Genomic DNA, 27,549 nt, shown 5'->3' on the forward strand with positions numbered 1-27,549 from the left:
AACCGAGATACAGGATACATCTCTTCAATATGAAACAGTATCTTGAGCGGACACGCAACGTAGGAGCTTAGTATATAATTCTTAATGTCCACACAAAAGTATCCCGAGCCGCAGAGGATCCCATAGCACGACATAGCGTAATATGTGTAAATAGAACTGAAAAGTTCCATTGTTGGGACAGGATATGTGATCAGCAGCTAAAGGCTTCTTTGTATCGAGCTGCATATGCAATACATGTGCAGCTAAAGCAGGACAAGAGGTCAAATAAGTGCTCATTCCTTTGAAATAAAGTCTGTAACAGCTTGCAATGTAATGTGACTGCAGCAATGTACAGTTTCGTGTCGTTCAACATCAGTGTACTGAAAACAACTCAAGTAAGTATGCAGTTTTTGGTAGATTCTTTGAACATATCAAAAGACTTAATGGTTGTTTTAAATACTGCCTCAAACACATTAAAAAAAATCATTTATGTGATTTCACTGTGTTTTTAAGTTGTTCTCTCGCATATATACGCTTCTGGCAAATGAGTTACAGCGCTCATTACTGTTGTGCAACGTCTTGACTCAAAAATACCTCTTTTCCATTGTCTTACAGTCATTCTCCATAAACAATATGAATTGTGTGAAAAGCTTTTTCAGCTGCCAAAGTCAGGGTTTTACTCTAGATATTCTTTACATAGCCTTTCCCATGTCAGATACCAGTGAGCAAGTTCTCACAGAAGGGAGTCAATTTCTTCAGCTGCTCTGGGTGACTGTTTTTTTGTGTATTGGTTCGATTCTTGGTTCAGTGCCTATCTTGCATGATGAATACCTCCCTCCTAAAATGTAGACATACATCTGCCCATCTGTACACTGGAGTTATCTGTGATCGGCTATCAGTGACATTCTTAGTCAAGGACACACACACACACACATACAAGCACATTCACAAAGAAATTCAGCACACACTTAAAACACGCCCACTTATGAAGAAATGGTCCAAAAACTCCCTGACCTCAGAGTTTGACTGACGGCTATGATTTACAAATTGGAAATAAAATAAAATTATATAAATCTACACAATTCGCAGTATAGTTTTGAGTTCTCTATTATTTCATGGTAGAAAACTATAAATTGTTTTATTTAAACACCATTGTTTAAAAAATGTGTAGTGGAAAGAAACCAATCAAAATACGACCAGTAAGATGATGAACTGGGGTGCCATTGGAAACACTGACATATTGAGTGTGTGTGTGTGTGTGTGTGTGTGTGTGTGCGCGCGCGCATGCTGTGACTTGTCTCTCAGAGGTCTTTCCGTCTCTTCGAAACAGTTTGGCCTCTCCGTATCACTCTCTTTCATAATGGTAAGCGAACAGGAGTGTGTTTTTGTTCTGAAGGAGAAAGGCGTTCTCGAAGGCCTCAGGATGTTGCTCAAAGGCAGTAGAAGCAGCTTCCTGCCGCGGGAAATGATCGAAATGCTAGACAAGCCCCCCCCCCCTTTTTTTTTTCTTTGGACAGGCCGTACTTTCCACCCTCACGCAGGTCACTAAACAGAACCGGCTGGGCATTCAGAGTGAACGAAACGCACAAGAGAGACACGCACGTGGTGAGTCCAAATTAGTCACAGTCTGAGAAGTGCCGAAGTGCATTTGTGCCTCTTCTGCAGTTTCCTATAAATGTATGTTGAAAGCTGTGCTATTTCGGGATGCCACAAACCTACAGCGACAGCTATACAATAGATGACGGCCTTTCGTGGTGACTTTGTCTCAAGGATTTTCCTGATGGGTGCACGACTTGATGAAGGGAAAGCAAGAAGCTTAAGGCTTGCGTAGCTTGGAAACACACACATTGGTTTCTACAGCCAAATTAAAAGTGAAGGGCTTTCAGTGAGATGGATAGACCATATCCAGAAAGACCATGCTGCTGAGTAAGTGACTGTTTTCCTGTATTTATAATCTAATTGGATATCATGACTGTATCTGTCTTTGTTCATTAAATACATTCAGCCACCAGCAGGTAAAGCATTATAGCTTTGCTTTGTAATACCACACATCCCGCACCTGACTATCAGAGTTTCAGAGTTCATCCAAGGCCTTTTTTCTCTCTCTTTTTTTTTTTTTTAGACTTTACCAATGACAGCTGCCACCTCCCCCTGGAAACAGACAGAGTTGGCCTGACCTACATCTATAGCCTGGCGTTCTCACTGGGGCTCCCAGCAAACCTGCTCTCCCTATGGGGACTATACCAAATGGGCCGTTCCGGCGGGGGTGGCTGCCAGCTGGTTTACATCCTCAATCTGCTGCTGTCGGACCTCCTGCAGCTGCTTACCTTGCCGCTGTGGATCATCTACCTGCAGAGGGCGCACCACTGGGCCTATGGCTCCATAGCCTGCCAGTTGGTGGGCTACGTTTTTTACGTCAACATCTATGCCAGCGTCGTCTTTCTTTGCCTCATTGCACTGGATCGGTGCCTGGCCATTGTCCACCCCCTGAGCAGCCGAGGCGTGCGGAAAGTCCGGGTAGCCGCGTTCTCAGGAGTGGTGGTTTGGACTCTCACCTTCCTGTTCTGCCTCACAGGTCTTTACCCTTCAGTGTTTGAACCAGAGAGGGAGCTCTGTCTTGAGCAATACCCCGTCAGCCCCAGATACGCCCGCTTCAAGATAGCCACGGTGGCCTTGGGGTTCCTTTTACCTTGCAGCATATTAGGGTAAGTGTTTTAGCACGCGTGTAGTGGTGGTAAACATTCAAAAAACTCATTGTTGACAGAGAGTGCCCCTATTGTACAACATTTCAAAATGTGATGTACTTTCAGTACAAAAGTTCTGGTATGAGGTAGCATACCTTAGGAATACCAACAACAGAGATCCCAAAGACAGATACGCCGTCTCTGTCTCTGAGTTTTTTGGAATGCTGTCTGGTTAAAAATGTGTTATTCTGTTTGTAAGGTCAAACGACCTACTGTAATCAGCCTCTGTCTCCTCCATAAACAGCTATACCTCTGCCCGAATTACGATGACGCTACGTAGCTCTCCCTCCGTCTCCAAGCAAGAACGTCAAAAAATCGCCGGCACGCTCACCGTCATCACCGTCATCTTCATTGTGGTCTTCGGCCCCTATCACCTGGTGGGGGGTTACAGGTTCGTGTCTCTGCTTGTGACGGAGGACCAGTGCAGCATGGAGCGTTCTCTTTACCTGTGCTATCGGATTTGCTATGGCCTCACCAGCCTAAACACTCTGCTGGATCCCCTCTTCTACATCTTTCTGTGCCACAACGCTCGCCACGAGTTACGCAGGTCACTGCCATGTGTGGGCAGGGGTCAAAGTGCGCACCAAGGGCTGAGGGTCACGCTGGGGGCGAAAGGTCAGTTGGACCGTAGCGAGAGTGTGTAAGCGCCATGTGCAGATGACAATCTCTGACCCCGAATTCTTTCACGGTTCACATATATGAATCGCGCACGTTTCTTTCAACATGACGTCACGTTATCTTGGAAGACCATCGCAAGCACCCCGCGTTGTCGCCGATGGAATCAGCGAGCTCATTAAGTCTTGGAATCCAGAGCCGACGCCCGGGTATTCTGTCTTGGAACAGCGTTTTGAAGAGGATGAAGACTTCATCGATGCGTGACGAACGGCAGCCACAAGAGAACAACCTGTCTGATCCCAAATCAAAAACATTTCAACCAATAAATTTCCATTTAAATCTACAATTCTTCTCACCAATATTAATATGAACAATCACAAGCACTCTTTAAAACTGGACATCTCAGTCATCATCCATCTGTTCAGATATTGTTATATGTTGTTCATTATTCTCATTAAACTGGGATTAGTTGCTCTCATTATGTTTAAATTAAGGATCAGGGAGGACGGGTTAAAATCAAATAATTTGTGTCATTTCCCCTTCAAACCATCTTTTTGGACCTATGATGATGTATTCTACAAGGAAAAGGGGCTTACAACTTAACGTGAATGCATATAAGGCATTTATATTTATTGATTTGCATGTCCCTGTCGGACATCTACATGTGACATCTAGTGGAGGATATATGTTACTCACCGAGATATCCATGACCCACACATGTTGAAAACATTTAATTATTATTCTCATGGTATATCATCTAGCAATCACATAATGCTCCTGTATATTTTTTTTTAAATAATTCTCTGTTATCTGCTATATTTAAAAATTTGAACCGTGTCCATTTTATTACGCCAACTCTCTGTTGGCGTAAATCGACATAAAGAAGTATAAAATCCGTAGTGCTGGCAGCATCAATTTGAAGAGTGTTACTCAAACTCATATCCAAACACACTAATAGACTATGTCAGTTTTTATATATGTGCATGTCTCACTGTATAAAACTCACCACTGGATTTCACAAGACAAAATCAAGTCATTAAAGCTCTGCACATCCTCTGTCTTCAGGCAACACCATACATGAGCAGTATCATATAATGACTAAATTACTTTTTACTTCTCTTGCTTCTGGACAGAGCCTTTAGTCTCAAACTGTATTCTGATATGAGGGAATGAGATTTTTTTTTTTTAAGTAAACATGACCCTAAAAAGGTTTGATATCAGATTTAGATGTTAGTAGGCCTTGTGGAATGACTAGGTTTATACATTCAGAATTCAAAGTGAATGGTTCTCTGTGACATTTTTTCTTTTCTGTGTTCTTTGGTCACTTTATGACCCCGACTAACTCAGTTGTAGGCAATGTGATAATCTACATACACATTTTGAGGGGAGAAAAGAATGTGTAGAATGTATTTCCCTCAATGAGTCATGGTTCTTGTCAGTTTTTACTATATCTTCCTTTTTTTTTTTGTTTGCATTTCCGGTATGCTCACTAAAGGTTTCAGGTTTAGGAATCTGTGAAGCTGTTTCTAACAATGCTTCTTATTAAAACCACTGTGCAGATTATAATGAACTGGATTTAACTGAAATGTTGCGTTACAATGACACCTGGTGGAGTTATGTGGTTTTATCAATAGCCTGTATACATGCAGGTGATGTACTGCTCACTCATGCAAAGAGACTGACTGTCAAGTCAAATTAGTCAAACTCATCTAACCATGAAAATACAGAGTCAATTTGTTTACTCTCCGAACAGTTTGTGGTTTCTAAGGTTATAAGCAGGCTACGGTTCTTTAGTTTGATCATCATCATTCACACTTCCTCTTGCTGAAATACCTGCATCCAGTTGTGGATGATCTCATCAAAGGAGCACTGATGCCCCCTGCTGTCGCTAAAGTGTACCTACACAAATGTCATAGCACTATGCAAAGCATTACCTTCAAGCTAATTATGACGGCTGATGTCCAACTTTGCACCTGTTCTTCTCTGAGGTCCCACTGGCTCTTTTATGCAAAATCAACATTAATAATAATAATAAGAATAATAATAATAATAATAATAACAAAACCAATTTCAAGAAAAAGTCCAATCCTGACCTATTTGTTTATTATATTACCACGATGTTAAATAATTCTGAGTTCTTAAAAGAGTTTACGAATTCTTCCCGTGTGTTGCAATGCCTTAGTCCTGCCCTTTGACCCCTGTGCTCTCTTCAGCTGTTCTCCAAGTCAATTTTGCCGCTGTCGCAGAAACAGATGCGTCAGTAAGTCCGTCCGTTTTCATTCTGAGGTTATTCAACAGGCCCTGTCTCATCCTTTGGTAACTTGAAGATGCGTGAGGTCTATTCGGAGGTATGTTTTTCTTAGTTTGATCTTGAATTTAGTTTTTGCCCGCTCTACTTCACATCAAAACATACTTGCCTGAGGCAAAACTTGTAGTATAATGAACCCAATAATATGCGTATTGTTGTCTTTGAGAACTGTATTTCACACATATGAGTGTGGCAAGTCCCTTGTGTTATAACCTGTTTGGTAATAGTGTATATTTAGAATCTGATCTTTAAATACCCTACATTTGACCAAAAAAAATACGTTTATCAAATGACAGTGTATCATTACGTTACTTTTGTTGTTGAATTAATTATTGCAACTCAAACCTATACAGATACACGCAGCTCGGTAAACCCGTCCTCAATGAACTGTTTTCTTGGGCTGATTAAAATAGTGAACAAGGAGAGCCACCCAAATTTAGAAACTGTGTAACCAACATCCAATGACACCAGTAAGAAATTTTACAACGAACCCGTAACGTGGTCAATATACCCATTAAGACCAACCTAAAAGTGATGCACCAATTAAACACAGTGTTATTGATGAATGACTTACCCAGTGATCAATGAAAAGTGAGTACTACATTGGGGGTGGGCTTTAGAACACTAATGGGTGGAGATTTGGAGGGTCATTCACACTCGGCGTGCGTTCGAGGGGACGGGCAGTAGCAAGGCAAAAGGAGTTGCCGGGCGATAGCATAGCAAGCAACGGATTTTGGGAGGAGACTTTAATAGAAAATCAGAAAATTGCGTCGTAAGAGACGGTTCTCTGTGACTGCACAGTATCATTACTCCCGATTTATGCAGTAATTCGCCTTGCTGCATCATTTAGCATCCCGGCAACTGAGGGACGAGGTGTTGGTGAGGAGCTAATTAGCGATTGATGTTAGCAGTTTGCTAACATCCCATTTAACACCATCCTCATCAGCTAACAAATCCTCTGCGAGAATCAAGTAGACCAGCGAGACACCTACCGCAAAACAACGCAAAAGCTCTCGCTTAGCCTGCAAGCTATCCCTAAATAGTTGGTTTGGGTGGCTTTTATTAAGTCAACTTGACCGCAAAGGAAGGGTGTCAGTGCTAAACCACTGATTACAATACCTTACTCCCTCAAACCTCATCTCCTCTACTCCCTGTTTCTCTACCCGAAACACTGGAAATCCACAAGCGGCCGGAAAACGGCGAAGGGCCAGGGAAGCTGGGGGTGATACCGGACTCGCACATTATCGGAGCCCCGGCAGAGAGGCACAGTCGTGGGGACGTAACGGCGACCATGGACGGGCTGGCGGTGGAGGTGCGCGGTTCCAACGGGGCCTTCTATAAGGTAACTAAAAACAAAAACAGGCCTAATGTTTCTAACGGGTAAACATTCATGTGTCCCCCACCACAAATGTTATACCTTTTACCAAAAACACCATACAGATGCTATGGTACAATAACATCAGTTCTCTTCAAGGAGGCCCAAACCAGATGAGGTCGCTTATCAGGAGCTTGTCTGTCGGACAGGTCAGAATAAGCCAATATGGGGCACATTTTTCACCGCCTTCCATTGTATTAGAATTGTCTTACTTAAACTAGAGTTTAGTCATTTAGCGGTTTATCTGTTAATGCCGTTAGCCAGTTTGCTAATTGATCTGTTGGTTAAAAGCCAATATCCTATGTAAGGGCACTCCTTGTTTAAGGTACTGAGGGGATAAACGACTGGCACTGTTGTGTGCTCTCGTCTGGTTAATCTCAAGTTGAGAGCTTTTATCACGTCTGAAATGCTAGCATAGTGATCTAAGGCCACGCTGCTATTTGCATGTCACTGTCACCTAGTTTGTCCAACATACTGGAAAAACTCAATCGCCGTACATTCTCCAGGTTCAGTCGACGATGAAGATGACGTTTAGGAAAAGTGTGCTGCGTCAGGGTACATTTGTCAATAAAACTGCCAAAATGGATTCAGTATTTATCTTTTGTGTCTTTATGACAACGCTCTTATTAAAAAAATATTGTAAGCTTTTCCCTAAATGATAGTTTATTGCCACTCTCATCTTTTCTGTGGAAAACGCAGGACTATTTTAATCCATTTGATTTGAGTGGGGAAATGGAATCTATTTCGAGTTTTGTAAATCCGTACAGAAACTCTGAGTGGTTCACCCCTCACAAAGAAGCTCACTCACATATCTCTGTGTTTCTCATGCTTCTGGCAACTTTAGTCGTATCGGTAACTAAGGACGAGTTTGTAGTGCTACTTAAAATTAAGCTTTTTGTATCTTTAGGGCTTGTTTCGCCAGGTTTTTCCCCTGTAATATTTGTTTTCTGTATAACATGTGACGCACGTGTATGTACCGTGAGGAATTCTGAGTTGGGTGACAGTCGGTGCACGAAGCCCAAACTCTGAGGGGTTATAGCAGGTGTGTCAGGAACAGGTGATCCCAATCTTGACACTCAACACTCTCACACCCCCCCACCTCCACCCAACCCGCCCCCCCCCCACTCTCATCAGCCTGTTTTTACAACTTCTTCCCCGTCTTGTCTCTCTCTCTGATTCCACCCTCGCTCCTAGACACTGGTCCTTGTGCGTTCAGCACATGTGACTGTGCCTCTTTTGCCATCTTTATTTCATGTGCAGTTTTTCTTACTCTCTCTCTCTCTGTCTGTCTCACTCTCTCTCTCTCTGTCTCACTCTCTCTCTCTCTGTCTCTCTCACTCTCTCTCTCTCTCTCTCTCTCTCTCTGTCTCTCTCACTCTCTCTCTCTCTCTCTGTCTCTCTCACTCTCTCTCTCTCTCTCTCTCTCTCTGTCTCTCTCTCTCTCTCTCTCTCTGTCTCTCTCTCTCTGTCTCTCTCACTCTCTGTCTCCCTCTCTCTCACTCTCTGTCTCCCTCTCTCTCACTCTCTCTCTCTCTGTCTCTCTCTCTCTCTCTCTCTGTCTCTGTTCTTACACAGCTATAGAGCTGCACTGAGTCTGTCAAAGAGTGACATACTTTTTCCTCATTGTCTTCCGTGCTCACGCGTCTAATATCGGTCGGATTGGAGACAGCGACACAAAGACGTAAATGACCTCGCTGGACTGAAATCAGTACTATGTCAGTTTCGGTGCCAAGACTGTTTGCATTTTCACACAAGCGCTCTGTGAGTACAAACGGTCCACGTCAACGCGTTTGCCTCGTGGGTTCAATAAACGCGTTAGTGGGCATTCTCACGGCGTTGTAAGTGTACCTGAGTCTCGCATTAATGCACTGAAAGGGAGGCCATTAGCTTTCGAAAACTTGTAGCGTCCATTTTGTAACCACATATCCTTAGTCATACTTTTGTATTGCCGACCCGACGTTGACTAAAGCATGAAAAACAGTCTCCCCGGGTCGCAGGCAGCCAACAGACTCGTTCTGTGGTGGCTCTGTCTCGAACACGCGCCTGCAGCGGTCATCCGGCGATGAGGAACGTGAACCTGGATTACACACACAGGCTCAGAAGCGCTCTTTTAGACCGCACGGCAGGCCGACCGCACGGCAGGCCAACCGCATGGCAGGCCGACCACATGGCAGGCCGACCGCATGGGCGACAACATGGAACTAGGCACGTGGTCGAGGACCTTACGTCACCGAGGAGTCATCAGTGACAAGTCGGTCCACTCCCCTGGTGTCACTTTCCAAAAAAAAAAAAAACGAAACTGCCTTACCAAAATTGGATGCCCACTCCAACATGAGAAGGCGATCGGTGGAATGCAGGAGTCGCTCGCACTCCTCAGTGTTACCTCAGCTTCACTGCTGCACGCTCGTCACTGCCCCTGGTTCTCAAGTCTTCACTGTCTTGACACAGGGGCTGGTATAGTGCACACAGTCAAAGATGTTTCTCTCAGGTTTGTTCCAGCTCTGCTGGTTCCCATGCTGAAAGGTTCTCCGTTACCCTTTTCAGGACCAGTCTGAATCTAGAACTGAATCTAGAAGCAGTGATGCGGAGATCAGAGAACTTGGGTTTGGGGGATATTCATAGTCACGGTCTAGTGAAATATCCTTTCAGTGGTTTAATGAAGGAGGAAACATTCGACTGTGTTTGAAGTTGAGTGTCAGTGACTGGTACACAACGGCTTAATTATCTGACCCTTGGTTTTATGTTCGGTATCGAACGCATGTATGCCACGCGCTTGCTATTGAAACCACGGCCAGTTTTCCATGAATCAGACGAGTCTTTCCAAACAGGTGATCCTGTGTCTCTCTCCGTCTGCTCCCTGTCTCTGTCCCCCGACTGTGCCCACCTCTCTCTTCCATATTAGGCACCGTTAGACAGGCCGGCCCGGAGAGAGAGAGAGAAGGGGGTTTTATGGCCCATCCTGATAGATTTGTGAAGGGTTGTGATGGACGTGGAACAGATTTTAGAGGAGAGGAGATTGTGGAACTGCAGACTTCACGTAATGATAGTTACAGACTCCTCTCTCTCTCTCTCTCTCTCTCTCTCTCTCTCTGTCTCCCTCCTTCCCTCTCCCCGTTGTCATATGTAGTACTGTGACATGCGAATATGCCCCAGTATACTCGGAGTGCATGTGAACACGTGTGTGTGTGTGTATGAGTGAGAGGGAAAGAGAGGCAGTGTGTATGTGTGTGTGTGAGACCAACCTGGCTATGTTACCAGGGGAATTCAGTGACTTGTCCTCCAGTTTCTCTCCAGAGTCATCGCCGCCCAAAATATGGAATGGAGTGATGGTAATATCAGTCCCAAAATGGCAACTCCACAGTGCTCTCTGTGAAGCAATTTAAGGCACTTGACGAGCTCTGAAGATATGAAAATGGCCTGTCTGACTTTTAGTCAAGCATTTTTTTTTTTTTTGGTCTGGTTTTTTTTGTGATTGAGTTAATGACTGATCCTCATATGAACATGTTTGTCCCAGAATTGAATGTCTCTTCTTTTTTTCCCCCTCTCTCTCTCTCTCTCTCTCTCTCTCTCAGGGATTTATCAAGGATGTACATGAAGACTCCCTCACAATAGTGTTCGAAAACAAGTACGTTTTTCCACATTGCTTTTCCTGTCTCGTCTGATTTGTGTTTGTGGTCTAACAGATGTCAGCTTTTGACGTGTGGTTTCATCCTGCCCGACAAGTAAAAAGAGGCGGCCCAAGCAGAAAAATAGAATAGGCTTGTGAAGTGTGTCTGCACACATTTGTGTCTGCAAAACCTCAACTGAAACCCCACCCACTCACTCCTCACTTAAAGAGAAGACTCCGCCCATTTATGATGAAAAAAAAAAAAAACCAGGTCGTGTGACCAGCATCTTCCAATCTGTCTTAATCTCCGAGCAGGCTCCCCATTAGAAGGGTCTCTACTCTCCTGTCGCACCTGTGCTAAGCCTGTAGTCCCAGCTGTCGTGGATCCCTTTATAGGCCTTCCCCTTAATCACACCCCCCCCCCCACTCCAACCCCACATCCCTCCCCCCCTCTCTCACTTAGCTGTTTTACTTTTATCTTCCTGTCTCTGGAGGTGGGGGGGGGGGGGGGGTGTTCCTAAAAATAGGCCCCTGAGGTATGCGAAGAGTAGGGGGGGAGCAGCACGTCAGAGGCCCCTACCATTCTCAGGAGGGTTTTACTATTGACCCCTCTCCTAACACCCCCCCCCCACACCCCCTTTCTCCAAAACTCTCCTCTCCGTTTATGAAGTTACGAGCGATGAGCTTGTTGTGTAACACCCTTCACAAATGAATAAATGGTTTTACGTATATAGTCCCGACGTTAACGGACAATAATAGAGCAGCGTGCGCAGTGAGAGTCCGACCCAGCTGGTTGGCTGGAGCCAGTGAACGATGACTGCGGCCAGAATCACCGGGCCCAGTGCAGAAGCCCTTTTGAGTCAGTGAACTACGCCAAAGGAAGCAAGCTGGGGATTTCATCTGTTTGTTTTTGTTTTTTGCTTTTTTTTCTCCCCCCCCCCCCCCCCCCCCCCTCACAGACCACGCTCCTGCTGTGTGTGAGGATTTGATCAGTGTTACGTAGTTCCATTCTGTTCATGGTTTTCTGTGGCGCGCTTGACCCGCGTCAAAGACGGTACCACAACTGGTTTTCATAGTCATACGCATCAAACCGGTTCATATCTCGAAGCGACTCAGTCAGTGTTTTGGGAAATGCTGTAATTTTGCTGTTGGCGTTTTTACACACACACACACACACACACAAGTAGAGTATGTTATTTGAATCAGTGGTAACACCTGCCCAGGCTACAGAGGAAGTCATTTGTAAAGTCCATTATAGCGGTGTTACCTCATGGGGAGTTACGATGAGAACCTTCTGGACTTTTGCTGAACAAGGGTCATCATTTTGAACCTCCTGAGGTTGAAGGTGGCAGATTTGAAACATTGTTAGGAAGCTGACTGACAGCAGCGTGTGTGTGTGTGTATGTGTTTATTCATCTCTGTCCCCTCCCCTTTTTAAGCTGGCAGCCAGAGAGACAGCTGCCTTTCAGTGACGTGCGACTCCCGCCCCCAGCAGACTATCACAAGGACATCGGCGAGGGAGACGAGGTGGAGGTATGGACCCCCCCAACCCCCACCCCACAAATCACTTCTCACTTCTGTTTTCTTTTCCAAATTACCACTCTCTCTGTCATCACCTCCCAGTCTCTTGTCCTTTCTCCCATATTACACCTCACTCCTCTGACCGTTACCAAAAGCAGAAACCAAGTCGAACCAACTGGAGCAGGGGACAATTACATCTTCGCTGTGTTTGCGTCTGAATAGCGTGGCCCTGTCCCAGTTCTTCTGTGTGCTTCTTTTTTTTCCCGTTTTGCCATTTATCCCCTTAATTACGAGAAAAAGGTCAGTTTTAATGAAGACTGCATAAGGCGTTCAGGCGTTTGGTAGCCTGTTTTGGTATCGCTTCAGTAGGTTCAGCCCGGTTCGAATTTTACTCGCTTTAGTTAAAAAGGACGCGAGAGAAAGGAGACACGCGAGACAATTTGGACGGGGCCCGTCTGACCCAGATCTGAAACCGAGACCACTCATGACTTGGTTCCCCGTGAATGCCCAAGTGCACACACACACACACACGCGTATATTGGAATGTATCCTGAATGTGCTGTGGATCTGATGGTGTCTGTTCTCTCAGGTGTATTCCCGAGCCAACGAGCAAGAACCCTGCGGCTGGTGGTTAGCGAGAGTGAGGATGATGAAGGGCGAGGTGAGTTTGGGCGGGGTCGTGCGCGTGGGGCCTGCCCACCGCAGGGTGGGCGGGGATTTTCTACCGGGGGGGGGGGTCAAACTACACGAGGGAGGGATGACTCACGCCTACAATTCCCAGCGTCTTTTTGGTTTTAACGGCCACTGACCTTCCATATGCTGCCGATTGGCTGAAAAGGATGTACCCATTTCCCCATCAGCCACTGATAAAAAAAACATACTGCCAAAAACCTGCAGGATTGTGGCCCCTTGAGGACCAGAACTGGTTCAGTAGTCAGAGCAACTTCAGATAGAGTCCTTTCGGGCGTGTTTAACTGTCAGAGATGTTTAACTTGATCAGGTCTCATTTCAGCGCTTGTCTGAGCGAGTGCATATCTTGGCCTGGCAGCAGAGATCTCTGCAGCGTTGACCTATAAACCTATAAACTCATGACTTCATCTTTCCTTAGCACGCTCATACTGTCATTAATCCAGCTGAGTCTTTTACTTAAGATCTCGTTTTCTAAAGCATCCAGAAATATACAGCGTAATAGCACGGGAACAGCTAAGAGTCCAGTGGATATCAGTATGATGTAAACCAACCATTCGTTTTAAACCTATAGCTTTAGAAAGGGTTTGAGTGACGCCATGTGTTTAATGTCTGTCGTCTCCTCGTGAAAAGGATTTAGCCTCTCGCGTTTGTAACACCCTCCGCCTGTAGAGGAAAAACACTCATCTGGGACTCTGTCCAATGAGACGTGTTCGAGCAGAAGCAGCGCGTGGCGTTATCGCCGGCTTTGTGAGACCCGGTCGTAGCGTAAAACGAAGCACCGCTCCAAGTCTCTTGACACCCTTGAATACCGGGTCAGCTAGACGCTTTAGTTCTGACGTTTACCGTTAAAGTGTTAATACTCACACAGCGAAGGGGGGGGGTAGAGAATCACAACGTCCCCCGCACAAATGTCAGTCCCGTCGAGTGACGGTCAAACCGCGCGCAGTTTTCACACAAGCAGACGGTCCAGGTTTCTAAGTCGATTTAAAGACGAGACAGTGACTGATGAGGTGGCGTTCTGAATGAGAGAGGCAGAGGAAATACAATGCAGGTCATTCAGCGGCATTCGCTGCCTCTGCGCTGTCTGTCTAGGCGCCGTGGCTTTGAATGGAAGCACTGTTGTCTTAATATGTAACATTTCTCTGAGATATTGCTGGTTTGTAGTAGTAGCCTGGTGTGTTTTTTTTTTCCCCTCCGCCTTTGACGCCGAACATTTTGAATTGAAGTTTGGTAACGCCAGAGTTACCGTGAAAAACAAATTCTCAAATCCCGAAAAAAAAATCTTTTTTTTCTTTTTGGTTTTGTTTTTAGTTTGCGGTCGATTCATGAGATCCTTTTTTTAGAAACTCTGCTTCAAAAAGTTATCGACCAATGAGAAAGTTGAGAAGGAGAGATTGGCCAGTATGTATAATGGTGTTTTTCCAAAGTCTCAGCCTGTGTCTCTAAAATTAAACAAGTGAGGTATCAACACAGACTCTCGTTTCATATGGTTACATTTTACAAAATATCTCTCGTCTTGGGTTCAGCTTCGGTTGTCATTTAAGAACATGTCAGGACAGTATGAAAGGATTCATAGAAAAAACTGGTTTCAGAAAGTCATGTTGATATGTTACACTGCATATAATATGTATGTTATTGATATATATGTCAAGTCCCCTCATGCGTGTCTGCGCATTTGCATGTTTGCGTTCGCAGTTCTACGTGATCGAATATGCAGCGTGCGACGCCACGTACAACGAGATCGTCACGTCAGAACGAATTCGACCAGTGAACCCCAACAGTCCCTCCTCCCGAAATTCGTTCTACAAAATCCCTATCCCAGTGCCAGAAGATCTCCGAGACATGTGAGTATTACACACACACACACACGTGCACAGGCACACAAACAATGGCCGAGTGCAGATTCACACTCTGTTGTCGTCTCATTACACGCTACGTTTGTTTTACACGCTACGTTTGTTTTGTTTGTGTTTGTTTGACTTGCATTAATATTGTGGTTTGTTCGGGAAGTGAAAGTAACTGAACAGAGGGCTCCAGAGTAGGTAGACTTGGTGTGTTTCCAACAGATTAGGCTCGGTACGTGTGTGTGTGTGTAATATATATATATATATATATATATATATATATATAAATACACATACTTTTTTTCTGAGCAGAAAAGCTTTTGCTTGGACTTGAAATTGACAAATGAACCATTTACGATAAGCTAAATGCACTCTTAAGTTTGCTAAAGTTAGTTTGTGTATTCTTAGCTAAGAGGTTTGCGCACGCTTGACTGAGAACCTAAAGACAGAAGATATGGATAGATGAATCTAATAAAACCAAAGCAAAAACACAGATTTACCACTGTAGACTCTGCTATCTCTGGTGTGTTTCTTCTTTTTATCTCGTTCCCTTTTGGGGATTTTTATTTTGGGGAGGAAATGAAGGGCTTTTATAATTTAAGTACTCTTAAAGAAGATGAGCTGAATCATTCAGCAGTGCGGGTTCCTTTTTCCGCCCTCTGTTTTTCTTTGACTGAAGGTCTGACGTGCGGAGCTGCTCTCTGCTACGCTGGAGTCACCTCTTCACCTGTCTTTTATCCTCGTTTCATCTAAGGAACACACTATTTGTGGTACCCAACTGACCCAACCTGTTTTGTGTTCTTGTTTGTTTGTTTGTTTGTTTGTTTGTTTGTTTGTTTTTGAATGTTCGAACAGCTGCTTGAACGACAACTTACACAAAGACTTCAGAAAAGCAATCGGAGCCAACTGTATCTTCTACAACACTTCTTCACACGAACTTATAGTGCTGGTCAGTACTTTTGTCTATAGCTTCTTGGTCAGATTAACCCTTGGCTCTGTGTTCTTCTCAGATCTGCAGTGGTAATAAATCGTGTCCGTTTTTCTTTAGTCCACGAACGAGTCCACAGTAAAACGCGCCACCCTGCTCAGCGACATGCATTTCCGCAGTATCCGCACCAAACTAATGCTCATGACCCGAAACGAAGAGGCAACCAAACATCTAGAGGTACTCTTCCTCTCACTCTCTCGCTCCCTCTCTATCCGTATGTTTTCCTCTCTCTCTTTCTCTCATCGTTTCTCTGACTCAGTTACTTTAACCCCCCCCCCCCCACCCCACCAGCATCTCCCACAGACATGTTTTTTTTAAATCCAGTTGCTGCTTGGTTGTATTTTGAGTGGTTGTTGTTTTTGTTTTTATTTTTCTTGTGCACTTTAGTCTTTAGTAAAGCACTTTACGCGTTTGACGTCAGCTGCTGCTGTTGTTATTGTTGATGATGATGTTGTTGTTGATAGTCAAACACATGAACAACCAGTATTCAGAGAGACATGCATACGCTTGTACACAGACATGCTCACACATGATGAAACTCATCAGCCCGTGTGTGTGCATGTGTGTTTTAGACGAGTAAGCAGCTGGCGTCGGCCTATCAGGAGGAAGTGAAGGTGAGAGAGGATCTGATGGGCTTGGCCATCGGTTCCCATGGCGCCAACATCCAACAGGCCAGAAAAGTCCCCGGTGTCACCGCCATCGAACTCGAAGAAGAGAGCTGCACTTTCAGAATCTACGGAGAGGTGTGTGTGTGTGTGTGTGCGTGTGTGTGTGTGTGTGTGAGTGTGAGAGGACGTTTTTCAAAATGCGTCCTCTAACATCATGACTGCACTGTATGTTTGTGCTGCATACTGTATCATTAAAATGAAGGCTTGAGCTATTTCTAGATACAGGTCCCTTATGTGAAATCACTGCTTTGACCCAAAGCATTTTCAAATATTTGTGCATTTGCGAGCACGAATTTGAATCGGTAGTTTCAATCACGAGTTGTGTACTTCTCTAGACCCCAGAAGCAGTGAAACAGGCCAGAGTGTATCTGGAGTTCAAAGAGGACTCTTTCCAGGTGCCCAGAAACCTTGTCGGTAAGTCTCTCCTGAGATCTCACCTCCACCTCCGAACGCGGGCATAGGTTCTGAACGTGGACGCAGAATTGTTTCCCAAAATCTCCTCTTAATCTCCGTGATTCCGATGATCGATTCGTAGGCAAAGTTATTGGCAAAAGCGGTAAAATCATCCAGGAGATCGTGGACAAATCGGGAGTGGTGAGGGTTCGAATCGAGGGCGACAACGACAAGAAGATTCCACGGGAGGAGGTAGGCAGTCAGACAACCAACAGAGACAAGGCTGTCTGCAGCCAAGAGGTGAATGAAGCACCCGACGGAAAAAAAAAAATTCCAACTCAAAAATATCCCACAAACACACTTACTGTTTAACTTTCATATCTTTGTAGGATTAGAGCCTTAAAACACACTTTTCCAAATGACACAGTAAATAATCAGTCTCGACCCGTATTGCGCATTTTTTCACGTGGCAGCCCTCTCTGTTTTTCTCTCTCTTCTCCTCTCAGGGTATGGTTCCTTTCATCTTTGTTGGTACCAAGGAGAACATCAGCAATGCCCAGGCCCTGCTCGAGTATCATGTGGCCTACCTGCAAGTGAGTGACATTTTAGATATTCTCCGTTGTTTTTCTTTTCGCTTTAAACCTCATCGAAAGGAACGTCTGCGCGGACCATGGGCCAGCTGCAGCCGCCGATGCGCCTACGCCACAAGCCCCCCCCCCCCCCCCCCCCGGAGTGCGCGGCGGGACCTCCGCGCCAGCAGGGGGCGACGGGGAGTGCCCGTGCCACTCTGTGAGGACCGAGAGGTCCGCTGTCGTGCTTTGCGGCAGCTCGCTTTGATGTGTTTGTTAGTCCCAGCTGCCCACCGTAATGTTTTGTAAAACGACAGAAATTGCTACCACCTTCATGGAGTTTTTGGCCAGTATGTAAAATTAAAGAAGGATGAGCTTGAAGGGTCTGTTAGTGTGAATGTAGAAGTATTACTTCAGGAGACCATGTGGAGTGAAGAGGAAAATGGCGGATCTTTCTAGATCTGTCACCTGACGCGCTAAACCCCAACCCCAACCCCCACCGCAGCCCCCTGTTAAAACCTGCTGATGATACCTCGTTTTGCTCTTAACACCAACTGCCAGTAAAAATAGCCCCCTTACTCAGGCCTGGAGTGATGGGGAGAGAGAGGGAGAGTAAAAACGAGGGGGAGGATGTCCGAGGAGGTGGGTGGAGTGTGGATTACAGGCTATCTGGACCTCAGTCTCTCAAAATAGCCCCCCGCCCACCCCCCGTCCCTCCACCTCCCTCAGAGTTCAGCTGTTGTTTGAAGGAGCAGCTGTCGCATTTTGCCCTGGCACCTCCCTCCCTCCCTCCCCTCCAGCCTCACCCAGCCAAAGACCAGCACGGGAGGTGCTGCCAACGCGCTTTAGCTGCAGCTCACTGACGCCGCTCTCAGACAACACCACCCTCGCAAATGTCTGTCTTTTTTCTTCCTTTTTTTTTTCTTTTTTTTTTTTTTTCTTTTGTCCCTCACCCCTTTTGAACAGTCTACATCAACCTGTGGCTGCCTTCACCCTGAAAGTCCAGCATACTTTAAATAGCATTCCCTACCATCCAGCTTTGAGTTTAACAATTAAGAGGCTTCTTTATTCGCGATTGGTCACCCACAGACAGCGTTAACCAAGTCAGGCTGCAGCCATTCAGGGGTTGTGTCAAAGGAGGAAGTTCACCACCCATTTCGACATTTCGGCACAAGGGTTGTAAACTCACACCTCAGTCTCTGTCTGCACTTTGTTCTTTAATCAAGCGCAAAACACAGCAACTGTATTGAATTTGAAATCGACTGCCTTTTTTTTTTTTTTCTTCCCTTAAGACTTGTAGTGTGAGAGAAAATCAAAACAAACACCACCTTCATGCCAGTGAACAGTTTATTCTGTGTTGCATAATCTTCTTGATTATGCTCTTATTCTCATTCAGACTTACAGGACTCTGAAAGACAAGCAGCATCTTTTAATACGAGTCCAGGTTTACAGATAGGTTTACATCTGTTTTTCACTTTGTTTTTCACTTTCAAAATTGAACGCTGATGAATATTAATATCGTGTAATAATGCGTTGATGTGCCAAATGGACCAAGTTTACTCTGCCTGAACATTGCAGTACGGAGACAGAGTGAGAGTTACTCTACAGTTGATCTATATGAGGGTGGGGGGGGGGGGTGAGGTATGCAAATGACTCATGTCATCGTGGCCTGTGATTGGCAGGAGGTGGAGCAGCTGCGGATGGAGAGACTACAGATCGACGAGCAACTCCGTCAGATCGGCCTGGGCTATCGCGCCCCCCCAAGCAGGACGGGCACCGGGGGTCCCAGCGACCGGGAACGAGGCTACCTGACAGACGAAAGCAGCAACTCCCTCCACACCTCCCGCACCTACGGCGGCAGGGGCCGCGGCGGTCGCAGAGCCTCCAACAGTCAATACTCCGGCTATGGTGAGACTACACTACCCATAATCCTCTCGGCCTCGCACTCAGCCAGCCGCTGATTGACTCACTGAAGTGGTCCTTGCTGTGGGAAAGGTGTAATTCAACTGAACTCCAGAAAGTATTCCAGTATTTACATATGCAGATTAGCAATAACCCAGACCACAGAAAGAAGACAAAACCATCCAAGTTTTATATGATTTATGATCATCTGCGTAACACCCTTTCTCTTTCCTCTTTGACCTATTACAGGAACAAACTCGGAGATGTCCAACGCCTCAGAGACGGAGGAGATGGTGGAGAGAGAACCCCGCCCCAGGGGCGTGGGTGGAGACGAGAGGGGATCTCGACGTGGAGGCCGGGGACGTGGCTCCAGCGCAGGCAGGGGCCGCGGAGGCCCCGGGCCTCGCCCCTCAAACACCATCAGCTCAGGTGTGTGAGCAAGAGACAGGAAGAGAAGAGTAAACGCGGGCGTGTGTGTGTGTGTGTGTGTGAGCGCGAGAGAGGGAGGGACAGTGGAAGATGTATGTTTGAGAGAGTGAGGGAGAAGGATGTGTGAATAAGTAAATTGGCAGGCATGTATGTATGTGTTTGTGTTACGTGTCTTTGCGTGTAAGAGGACTGAATGCGTTCGAGATCTCATTTCGCGCGTCCCTTTTTCCGGTCCGCAGTACTGAGGGATCCCGACAGTAACCCCTACTCTCTGCTGGAGGGAGAGGGCGAGATCGGAGGTGACACAGACGCCAGTGAGTCCGTGGGCGGGAACGACCGCCGAAGACGTTCACGCCGTCGCCGTAACGACCAGGAACCCAGCGTGATGGACGCCGCCGCCAACGAATCGGACAGCCAGGCAGCCGCCAGCGAGAATGGATTGGGTAGGGTGTTTTACCCGCCAGGCACCTCCTAAAATCTCAGGAGAAGCACTTTCAGTGATCGATGTCTAGTCAGTTGAGGAACGTCTGGAGAGCAGTTTTTTCCTGTGTCTCTCTCACTCTCTCTTTTGCTCTCTCTCTTGTCTTGTAGAGGAAGAGAGCAGGCCCCAGCGCCGCAACCGAAGCCGCCGCCGCCGCAACCGTGGCAACCGTCCTGAGGGAGGGTCCGCCAGCCGCGACCGACAGCCAGGTGACTGCGTGACGGATAGTGAGAGAGACCAACAGACCGTGTGTGTGTGTGTGTGTGTGTGTGTGTGAGTCTGAGAGAGAGACCTTCCGTTTAACCCTGTAAGAGTGTGTGTGTGTGTGTGTGTGTGTGTGTGTGTGTGTGTGTGTGAGTGTGAGAGAGAGACCAACAGGACGTGTGTGTGTGTAAGAGTGTGAGAGAGAGACCAGCTGTTTAACTCTTCTCGTCACGACCCGCAGTGACCGTGGCAGACTTCATCTCCCGGCCAGAGTCTCAGAGCCGACAGAACCTTCCGGTGAAGAAAGAAGACACACAGCAAGCCTCCCATCCTAAGGTCCGTTCTCCCACACACACACACACACACACACACACAAAGCAGTTCTCTTATAACATAATACCTACGGATATGAGAACCACAGTAACTCCACCCTCAGCCCGGTGTCAGGTTCATATCCGAAGATCACAGTTGACATGAACATACTGGGTATCAATTTCAGGTTAATGCATAGCTTTACGCAGAAATCTCATGCCAGGAGATGTCATCAAAAGTTGTTTTTTGTTTACGGAGAGCAGAGTTTGTACAATCCTGGATTAGAAACCGGGCATTGTCCAGGCTTGGCAAGGTAAATGATCTTGGTTTTGGAAAATGATAAATATTTGGGAGGTTTGGGGAAAGTTGTTAAATCCAGTGATTCAGATGTGATATTTTATCCTCTTCAAATACAGCTTTTGTAACCATGTCTAAAAACACTCAAAGAAATTTTTTCTACATATTGCGTATCCAAATGGATTAAACTCGCATGTTAAACAACTGACTGCTACCACATCCTACATGTTCCTTTTCTTTGCCTAATCTATAGAGGGAGTTCAGTTATATGTTATCATGGGGACATTTGATACACAGTTCCACCTTAATCAGGGAAAAACTCAAAAAAATAAGACACGAATGAACTCTGCCCAGTAATGTAACACAGCACTGTCAAGCAGTGCTGCTTTTAACCTCTAGAGGGCGCCATTGTACAACTGTTAAGTTCCCCTAACAAATAAATTGTTAGAACAGTTTTGTTGCTGTAATTTCAGCAAACAGAAAGAAAAAACCTCATTTCACAAAGCTAAACACGTCAACTTTTAACCCTGCTCATTTCTGTCTTCTGTCCACCAATAGGAGAATGGCATCAAGAAGGAAGACCGCGCCTCCTCCAAGCGTTCCCCCAGCAACGGCATGGCCGCGCCCGGGGAGGCGGTGACTCTCGTGAATGGCGTGTCATAAAAGCCGCCGCCTCGAGACGCACGTCTAGAGCAAAGACATCACGGCGAATTCTGTCCCTGCTTGCATTTACATAAACCTTTAAAAACAGATGAGCGAAATACGACTAAAAATACCCGAATTCATACCGAGAGAAAGTTAAAAAGGAAAAAAAAAAAAAAGTTACAAAAAAAAAAAAAATGACAAAAGCATCTACTTAAACAAAAAAAAAAAAAAACCCACACGTAACTGTGTATGTTTATCCTATCTATCAGTACTCAGTGCTTATTTAAGACTAACTTGCCAAAAAAGAAGCTGGTGAATATGACTCTATTTCTGACATAACTGAACACAGAAACAGGACGTGACTCAAATTCTTCGTTTTATTTGAAAACGGTTCTTTTTTTTTTTTTTTTCTTTTTCTGTTTTTTTTTCTTTTCTTTTTTTTGTCGTTGTTGTTGTTATTGTTGGGTTTTTGTTTGTTTGTTTGTTTGTTTGTTTACTCTCACTGGTGTGGGATTGTGGTAGCACTCCCAGTCAAACAGACGCATCTCTGAAACAGTGTTAGTGAGGGGAAGAAAAAAGGGGGGGCGGAGAGTTGACGCTAGCCGAGGAGCATGGTGGGCGGAGCCTCCCTGGTTTGAGTGACAGTAGAGTCGCAGGTACTCTGATAGAGGTTGAAATGAGAAAACAGCGAGACATTGTGCCTTGAATTTAAAAAAAAAAACAAAAAAAACTTGATTTTTTTTTTGGTGGTTGTTGTTATTTTATTTGTTTTATTTGTAGAAGGAGGGGAGATTTGTTTCGTTTTGGTTTTGTCCGGGGAAGATGAAAAGTAAAAAAAAAAAGAGAGAGAACAAGAGTAGGGTTTCAGGGTGGTGGGGGAAAAAAAAGACTTATCGGAGAAAAAAAGAAAAAAAAAAGAGGACTAATGCCAAACATGAAATTCAGTGTGCTCGTCCGCTGCAGGGTTTCGAGAACTGGACGGCGTTCGGGTCGCGTTTGAGTGTGTGTGTGTGCGTGTGCGCGTGCGAGTGTATATGTTTATGTACGATTGCAAGAGATACGACAGTAGTGTTAAAACTTGGGGTTACAAGGTCACGGGAATGACCCTGTGGTGTGGTGGTGATGACGACGGAGTGATGTTACTCTGTCCTGACAGATCAGGGAAGGGTACGGCCGACGCCCTTCTCCGAGTCGCCCCTAGACGAGTTCAAAGACGACGGCCGCATCGTACGCCGCCTCGGAGAGAACCGGACCCGACAGTACACACAGACGGACGGACAGACGGACGGAGACTCGGTGCGGACAGAGACTTTTAGTTAAAAGAAAGAAGCGAAACGGAATTTCCAGTGCCTCTTGCATCCATACGTCAGCCGCTGTCTCCGGAGATGAGGAGGGTTAGAGAGGGGAGAGTGCGCGTGCGTTCGCGCGTGCACGTCCGTGTGTCGGAGAGCGAGTGTGAGTGGTATGACGCACGCGTGCGCGCGCACACACACACGCGCACATGCGCACAGGAGCACACAAACAGTAGCTTCAAGCAACACAAACACCTTGATTGACCACAGTGGCGTGTGGTTTACACGGTCGCGGCCGGCTGACTTTTGGGGGAAGAAGTTCATAATAGAGGAAGGGGTAAAGATGGCACATAACGGGAACAGGCCCAGCCTCAGACGAGAGCAACACACACACACACACACACACACACACTTACACACACCGATTCTGTATGACACCGTGTGAACTGACCCCCTCCCTCCCTCTGTGTCTCTGGGCGGGGATTCAAAGCTGAGGTCGTCCCCGGGGGGGACGGACGGCCCGGTGGGACAGGCGAAGCTAGGCGGTCGTCTCGTTCCGTGGCGCGAACAGCGGTGGAAAAGTAAAGAGGCAGGGTAGAGCCATGGCTCGTGTGGTCACTGTCATCTTGGTTTCTGCTCTCGACTTTTTTTTTTTTTTTTTTTTGGTTGTTCTTTCCACATCATTAAAAAAAAAAAATGAATAAAATGGAAGTGATATCAAAATCTTCCGGATGTTTTTGTCTCCTCTTATGTGTTTTGGTCACTTTTTTTTTTTTTTTTTTTTGGAGTGTATGCAATCTATCGCAAAAAAAAAAAAAAGAATTGTTTTGTGTGGGTTAAATGCTGCAATCTGAATACTACAGACAAATTAGATGAAACTTTTTGTGCAGTATGTTCTGTGTGAGTGAGCCTCAACCTTTTTAGCTAAATTAATTGGTCCTGGTATTCTTATGACTTAAAGCCCAAAAAAAAACCCCCAAAACCACACTTGTGTACTCATTGTGGGTGGCACGGTGGCACAGTGGTTCCTGCTGTTGCCTATCAGCAAGAAGCGCTGTCGCCTCACAGCGCGTCCTGGGTTCAATTCCTGGCCAGACAGCCAGGGTCCTTTCTGTGTGGGTTTTTGCATCTTCTCCCGGTGTCTGCGTGGGTTTCCTCCCCCAGTCCAAGGATGTGTAAGTCAGCCTAATTGGAGATACTTAATTGCCCCGAGGTGTGAATGTGTTTGTCTGTCTGTCCGCCCTGCGATGGACTGGTGACTTGTTCAGGCCCCCACCTTTAACCCAGTGGGATAGGCTCCAGCATCCCGCAACCCTAATTAGGATAAGCAGTTTGGAAAATGAATGTACTCATTGTGGGAAAGCTCTTTCTCAGAGATCCTCAGGTGTAATATTCCATTCCGGGGTTGAGGTTCTGGCAGTTTTTTTTTTTCCACCATTACCACAATGTTAAAAGCCTGTTTTACGTAGGAAATTTATCAAAGAGCTTCTCAGCCACTTGCCCACACAGACACACCCCCCATTCGTCAGTGCTGTTTGCATTATTTGAACGGGTAAACATTCCTGCATTATTATCCCAGTGGAAGATTAATCCAATCCACTCGTCAAAGGCCTTGAGTACATAATATCTGCCTTGCTTTGTCCAAATGAGTCAATACAAACCCGCGACTGCTTTGCCTCCACTCCCATATGGAAACAGACTTGCATATTTGTTAGTCCGGAATATAAATGTTAAATCGGTAAAATATCTATGCTCCAAAACAAGCTTTGTGGTGTGTGAGGAACCTTAACCTGTGTTTTTCATAACATGTTTGACATCGTAAATTCAAATGAGTGGAGGCAGGGTTGCAAATTAGCACCCACCACCCGCCCAATGCGGCTGAATACCTGTGAGTGGTGGGTAACGGTTAGATTTGCTTGACCTACCGGCCACTCTGGCGGTGCAAAAGAACATAGTCTACAACGTGTAACTCCCATACACTGATTCATATCTAGCTATAAATTATCGAGTTATAAAGGCAACCGAATGACATAGTAAGTAAGTAAGCAGGAAATTGTTAGATCGGTTTTAATCATTTGATTAATCAAAATGTCCGGTTTTGAAATGGAACGGATGTAATATACATTTGGCCCCTGGTGGAAATTTTGCTGCTGTTCCTGAGCTCAACAGCAACTCCCGTAGTGACACACGCCGCCCCTACACGGCAACCATCTTCTCAGTCATCTTATGACTCAACAAGTAAATCATGTTCCCATATTAGATAGACCTTATGGAGTTAATGTATACCATTCGTAATATACACAATGACCATATTTAGGAATTAAATAAATATGTTTATAAAAACATTATTAAAAAAATGGCTGGGAAAAAATTTGAGGGGCTTTTAAAATTTCAGCATAGGCTATACCAGCCACTGTGAATGGTAGACCAACAAGTTTATTTGCACCCCTGGGTAGAGTGTGTCATAGACCAACTGGGTGAATATCAAAGAAATATCCAAAACAAACTTTACTGCAGTAACGTAACGTTATTGATGTCGCCGGGTTGTAACACAGCAAAATTCAGACGGAGGAAAGATTAACTTTCGGTAGGTACAAACGCTGGTTTCTTTCATGCCCGACCGCCGTCAGCGGGACGTCCTCACTCACACACCCTTTGCATGCAGCAACACAGCTGGAAAAGAAGAGGAACCAAAAGCAGCCCAAGATAGTACCAGCAGGCAGGAAACGGTACCTCAGAAAGGTGAATGGAAAAACTAGGCGGTTGAATATATAGCAGATGGCTTTCGTGCCTGTAATATCCGGTGTGTTTAGTATCTCAGATATGGTGATGTTACCTACAGTCATTGTAGATCACCAGTGGGTCATCTTTTTATGTGTTGTCTTTATTAAGGTGACATTGCCGGTATACTTTTAACATAATGCCATTGCACATTGTAGCTACACAGGTATGCTCTAAAATGTAATATCTACGCTTGTGGACAGGCAAGGGAAGATTCCGCTGGAGCTGTTTACTCTGGAACAGTGATTGGACTAGTGCCTTCTAGCCTTAAAATTTAAACATGGATTTACTGACGAGGCCACAGAAGATCTTCCCTAGTCATGATTCTGTAATTCCGTGTAGTTACTTGTTTCACAAGTTCTTTGAGGATGTTAGAAACCATATGCGTGCTCACTACGTCTGTGAAAACTGTGTGTGTATCATGGAGGAGCAGGCAGATGACTTTTTGCCGTGCAGATCTTACAACGGGAACATCGAAGACGACTGATCAGACGTGAAGAGAAAAACTGTTTCCTTTATCTACCTTCAGAGGAGCGATTAAAAACTTTATTTTTGAAGAAAGAATGTCATCAAACATGTTAACAATAGATTTGAAAGGGAAATGGATCTAAATGTCATTCGTGACAATATCAGCAACCGGCAGACTTGCCTGAATCACGTTTAGGTTCACCTAATAATATATCACTAACGTGCAGTTGTGACTGGGTCCCCCTCATTTAGCATTCGGCCCGTCTTGTGCATTTTTTAATGAACCGCCAATATTTCACAGACAGGAGGATATAATGCTGTTTGGGCTATGGTTTGGCAATAGAAAAAAACAAACATGAGCGTGTACCTTCAACCCTTTTGTTGAGGAGATTTTACATCTGCAAATTCGGGGGTTCACTTGGCAAACGTATAAGCACTTCTAACACCACAAGAGTTTATCCTCTGATACTTGTGCCCGATTCAGTAACAAGGCCACCAATGCAAAATCTCAAACAATTCAGTGGTGAATATGGGTGTTCATTTTGCCTGCAGGGAGCGGTGAGATGGTCGAAAAGGGGGAGGGTTGTACACGTGTGTACCCGTTTGAAATCTCGTGAGTTACGAACCCAGGCTCAAACCGAAGAGCACGACAAACGTGCTCTACAATCTGGCATGCCACTTAAAGGTGTGAAAAGACCGAGCATTTTACTACATATCCCACATTTTAATATAATTGAGGCCTGTGTCTCAAATTACACGTACAGTGTACCTTCAGGTATTGCTAGGACAATGGCCAGGCTCTGGTTAAACAGTGAGAATCAGCAGACACCCTGGTACACTGGCCGATGAAGTCACGTGTTAGATGAGAGGCCTTCTGGACATCAGGCCTCCATGTACCGTTTAAACGATACCTCGTTCTTTTAAAGACAGCAAGTCCTGGAAAGCTCTCCATGAAGATTCTCAGGCATCCAGGTCATCCAGGTCATGGTTATCCAAGAAGGGTTAAGTGGAGGGCAACTGGACTTGACTGTAGATACTTGAAGATGCCTCTGGATGAGAGGTGAAACACCTTCAGGTATCTACAACCAAGTCCAGTTGCCCTCGACTGAACCCTTCTTGGATTCCGAAAAGCTCACTGACGCGGTTGCTATACTATAGCGTCCCAGTGTTGAAGGGAATTCAGCCTGACAAGTATCTCCTTCATTGGTCTAAGCTCGTCCATGGTGTAGCTCTCTTATTTGGTGAGAAAATCAGCTTAGGTGAGATTCAGCAAACTGAGGAGCAACTGCTGCAGTATGTGGCAGAAGTGCAAGACCTTTATGGGCTCGAGGACACGACTTACAATGCAGACCTTTGCCTATATTTTAATAAAGGAGTGTTAGACATTGGGGTCCGCCTTGGGCTCAGTCTGCATTTGTATTCGAAGCATACGACTGT

At 45.5% G+C, this 27,549-nt stretch overlaps 2 protein-coding genes across 3 annotated transcripts; both read left to right on the forward strand.

Annotated features, from left to right (window-relative positions):
• Positions 1-1,853: 1,853 nt before the first annotated feature.
• LOC115816302 (probable G-protein coupled receptor 132) lies at positions 1,854-3,367 on the forward strand. Its single transcript, XM_030779262.1, has 3 exons — positions 1,854-1,905; positions 2,102-2,684; positions 2,968-3,367. The coding sequence occupies exons 1-3, from the start codon at positions 1,896-1,898 to the stop codon at positions 3,365-3,367; spliced, it is 993 nt and encodes a 330-aa protein (XP_030635122.1). The 5' UTR covers positions 1,854-1,895.
• A 2,991-nt stretch (positions 3,368-6,358) lies between these two features.
• fxr2 (FMR1 autosomal homolog 2) lies at positions 6,359-21,712 on the forward strand. 2 transcript variants are annotated; one of them, XM_030779817.1, is made up of 17 exons: positions 6,359-6,988; positions 10,594-10,646; positions 12,068-12,161; positions 12,739-12,810; positions 14,535-14,683; positions 15,539-15,632; positions 15,732-15,848; positions 16,244-16,414; positions 16,675-16,753; positions 16,875-17,032; positions 17,239-17,325; positions 18,984-19,209; positions 19,453-19,632; positions 19,872-20,075; positions 20,224-20,322; positions 20,559-20,653; positions 21,485-21,712. In XM_030779817.1, the coding sequence occupies exons 1-17, from the start codon at positions 6,938-6,940 to the stop codon at positions 21,587-21,589; spliced, it is 2,034 nt and encodes a 677-aa protein (XP_030635677.1). In that variant the 5' UTR covers positions 6,359-6,937; the 3' UTR covers positions 21,590-21,712. The 2 variants fall into 2 exon arrangements, with proteins under 2 accessions (XP_030635677.1, XP_030635678.1); XM_030779818.1 differs by having other exon boundaries at positions 16,875-16,984.
• Positions 21,713-27,549: the final 5,837 nt, after the last annotated feature.

The sequence above is a fragment of the Chanos chanos genome, chromosome 7, assembly GCF_902362185.1.
Source record: "Chanos chanos chromosome 7, fChaCha1.1, whole genome shotgun sequence".
Classification (NCBI taxonomy): domain Eukaryota; kingdom Metazoa; phylum Chordata; class Actinopteri; order Gonorynchiformes; family Chanidae; genus Chanos; species Chanos chanos.

Bases quoted from the DNA above. Each gene is read 5' to 3' on its own strand.
- LOC115816302 (XM_030779262.1), top strand. The intron at 2,685-2,967 runs GTAAGTGTTTTA...CTCCATAAACAG, and splicing joins TTACCTTGCAGCATATTAGG to CTATACCTCTGCCCGAATTA.
- fxr2 (XM_030779817.1), top strand. From the start codon at position 6,938: ATGGACGGGCTGGCGGTGGAGGTGCGCGGTTCCAACGGGGCCTTCTAT. The intron at 12,162-12,738 runs GTATGGACCCCC...CTGTTCTCTCAG, and splicing joins GCGAGGGAGACGAGGTGGAG to GTGTATTCCCGAGCCAACGA. The intron at 15,633-15,731 runs GTCAGTACTTTT...GTTTTTCTTTAG, and splicing joins CACACGAACTTATAGTGCTG to TCCACGAACGAGTCCACAGT.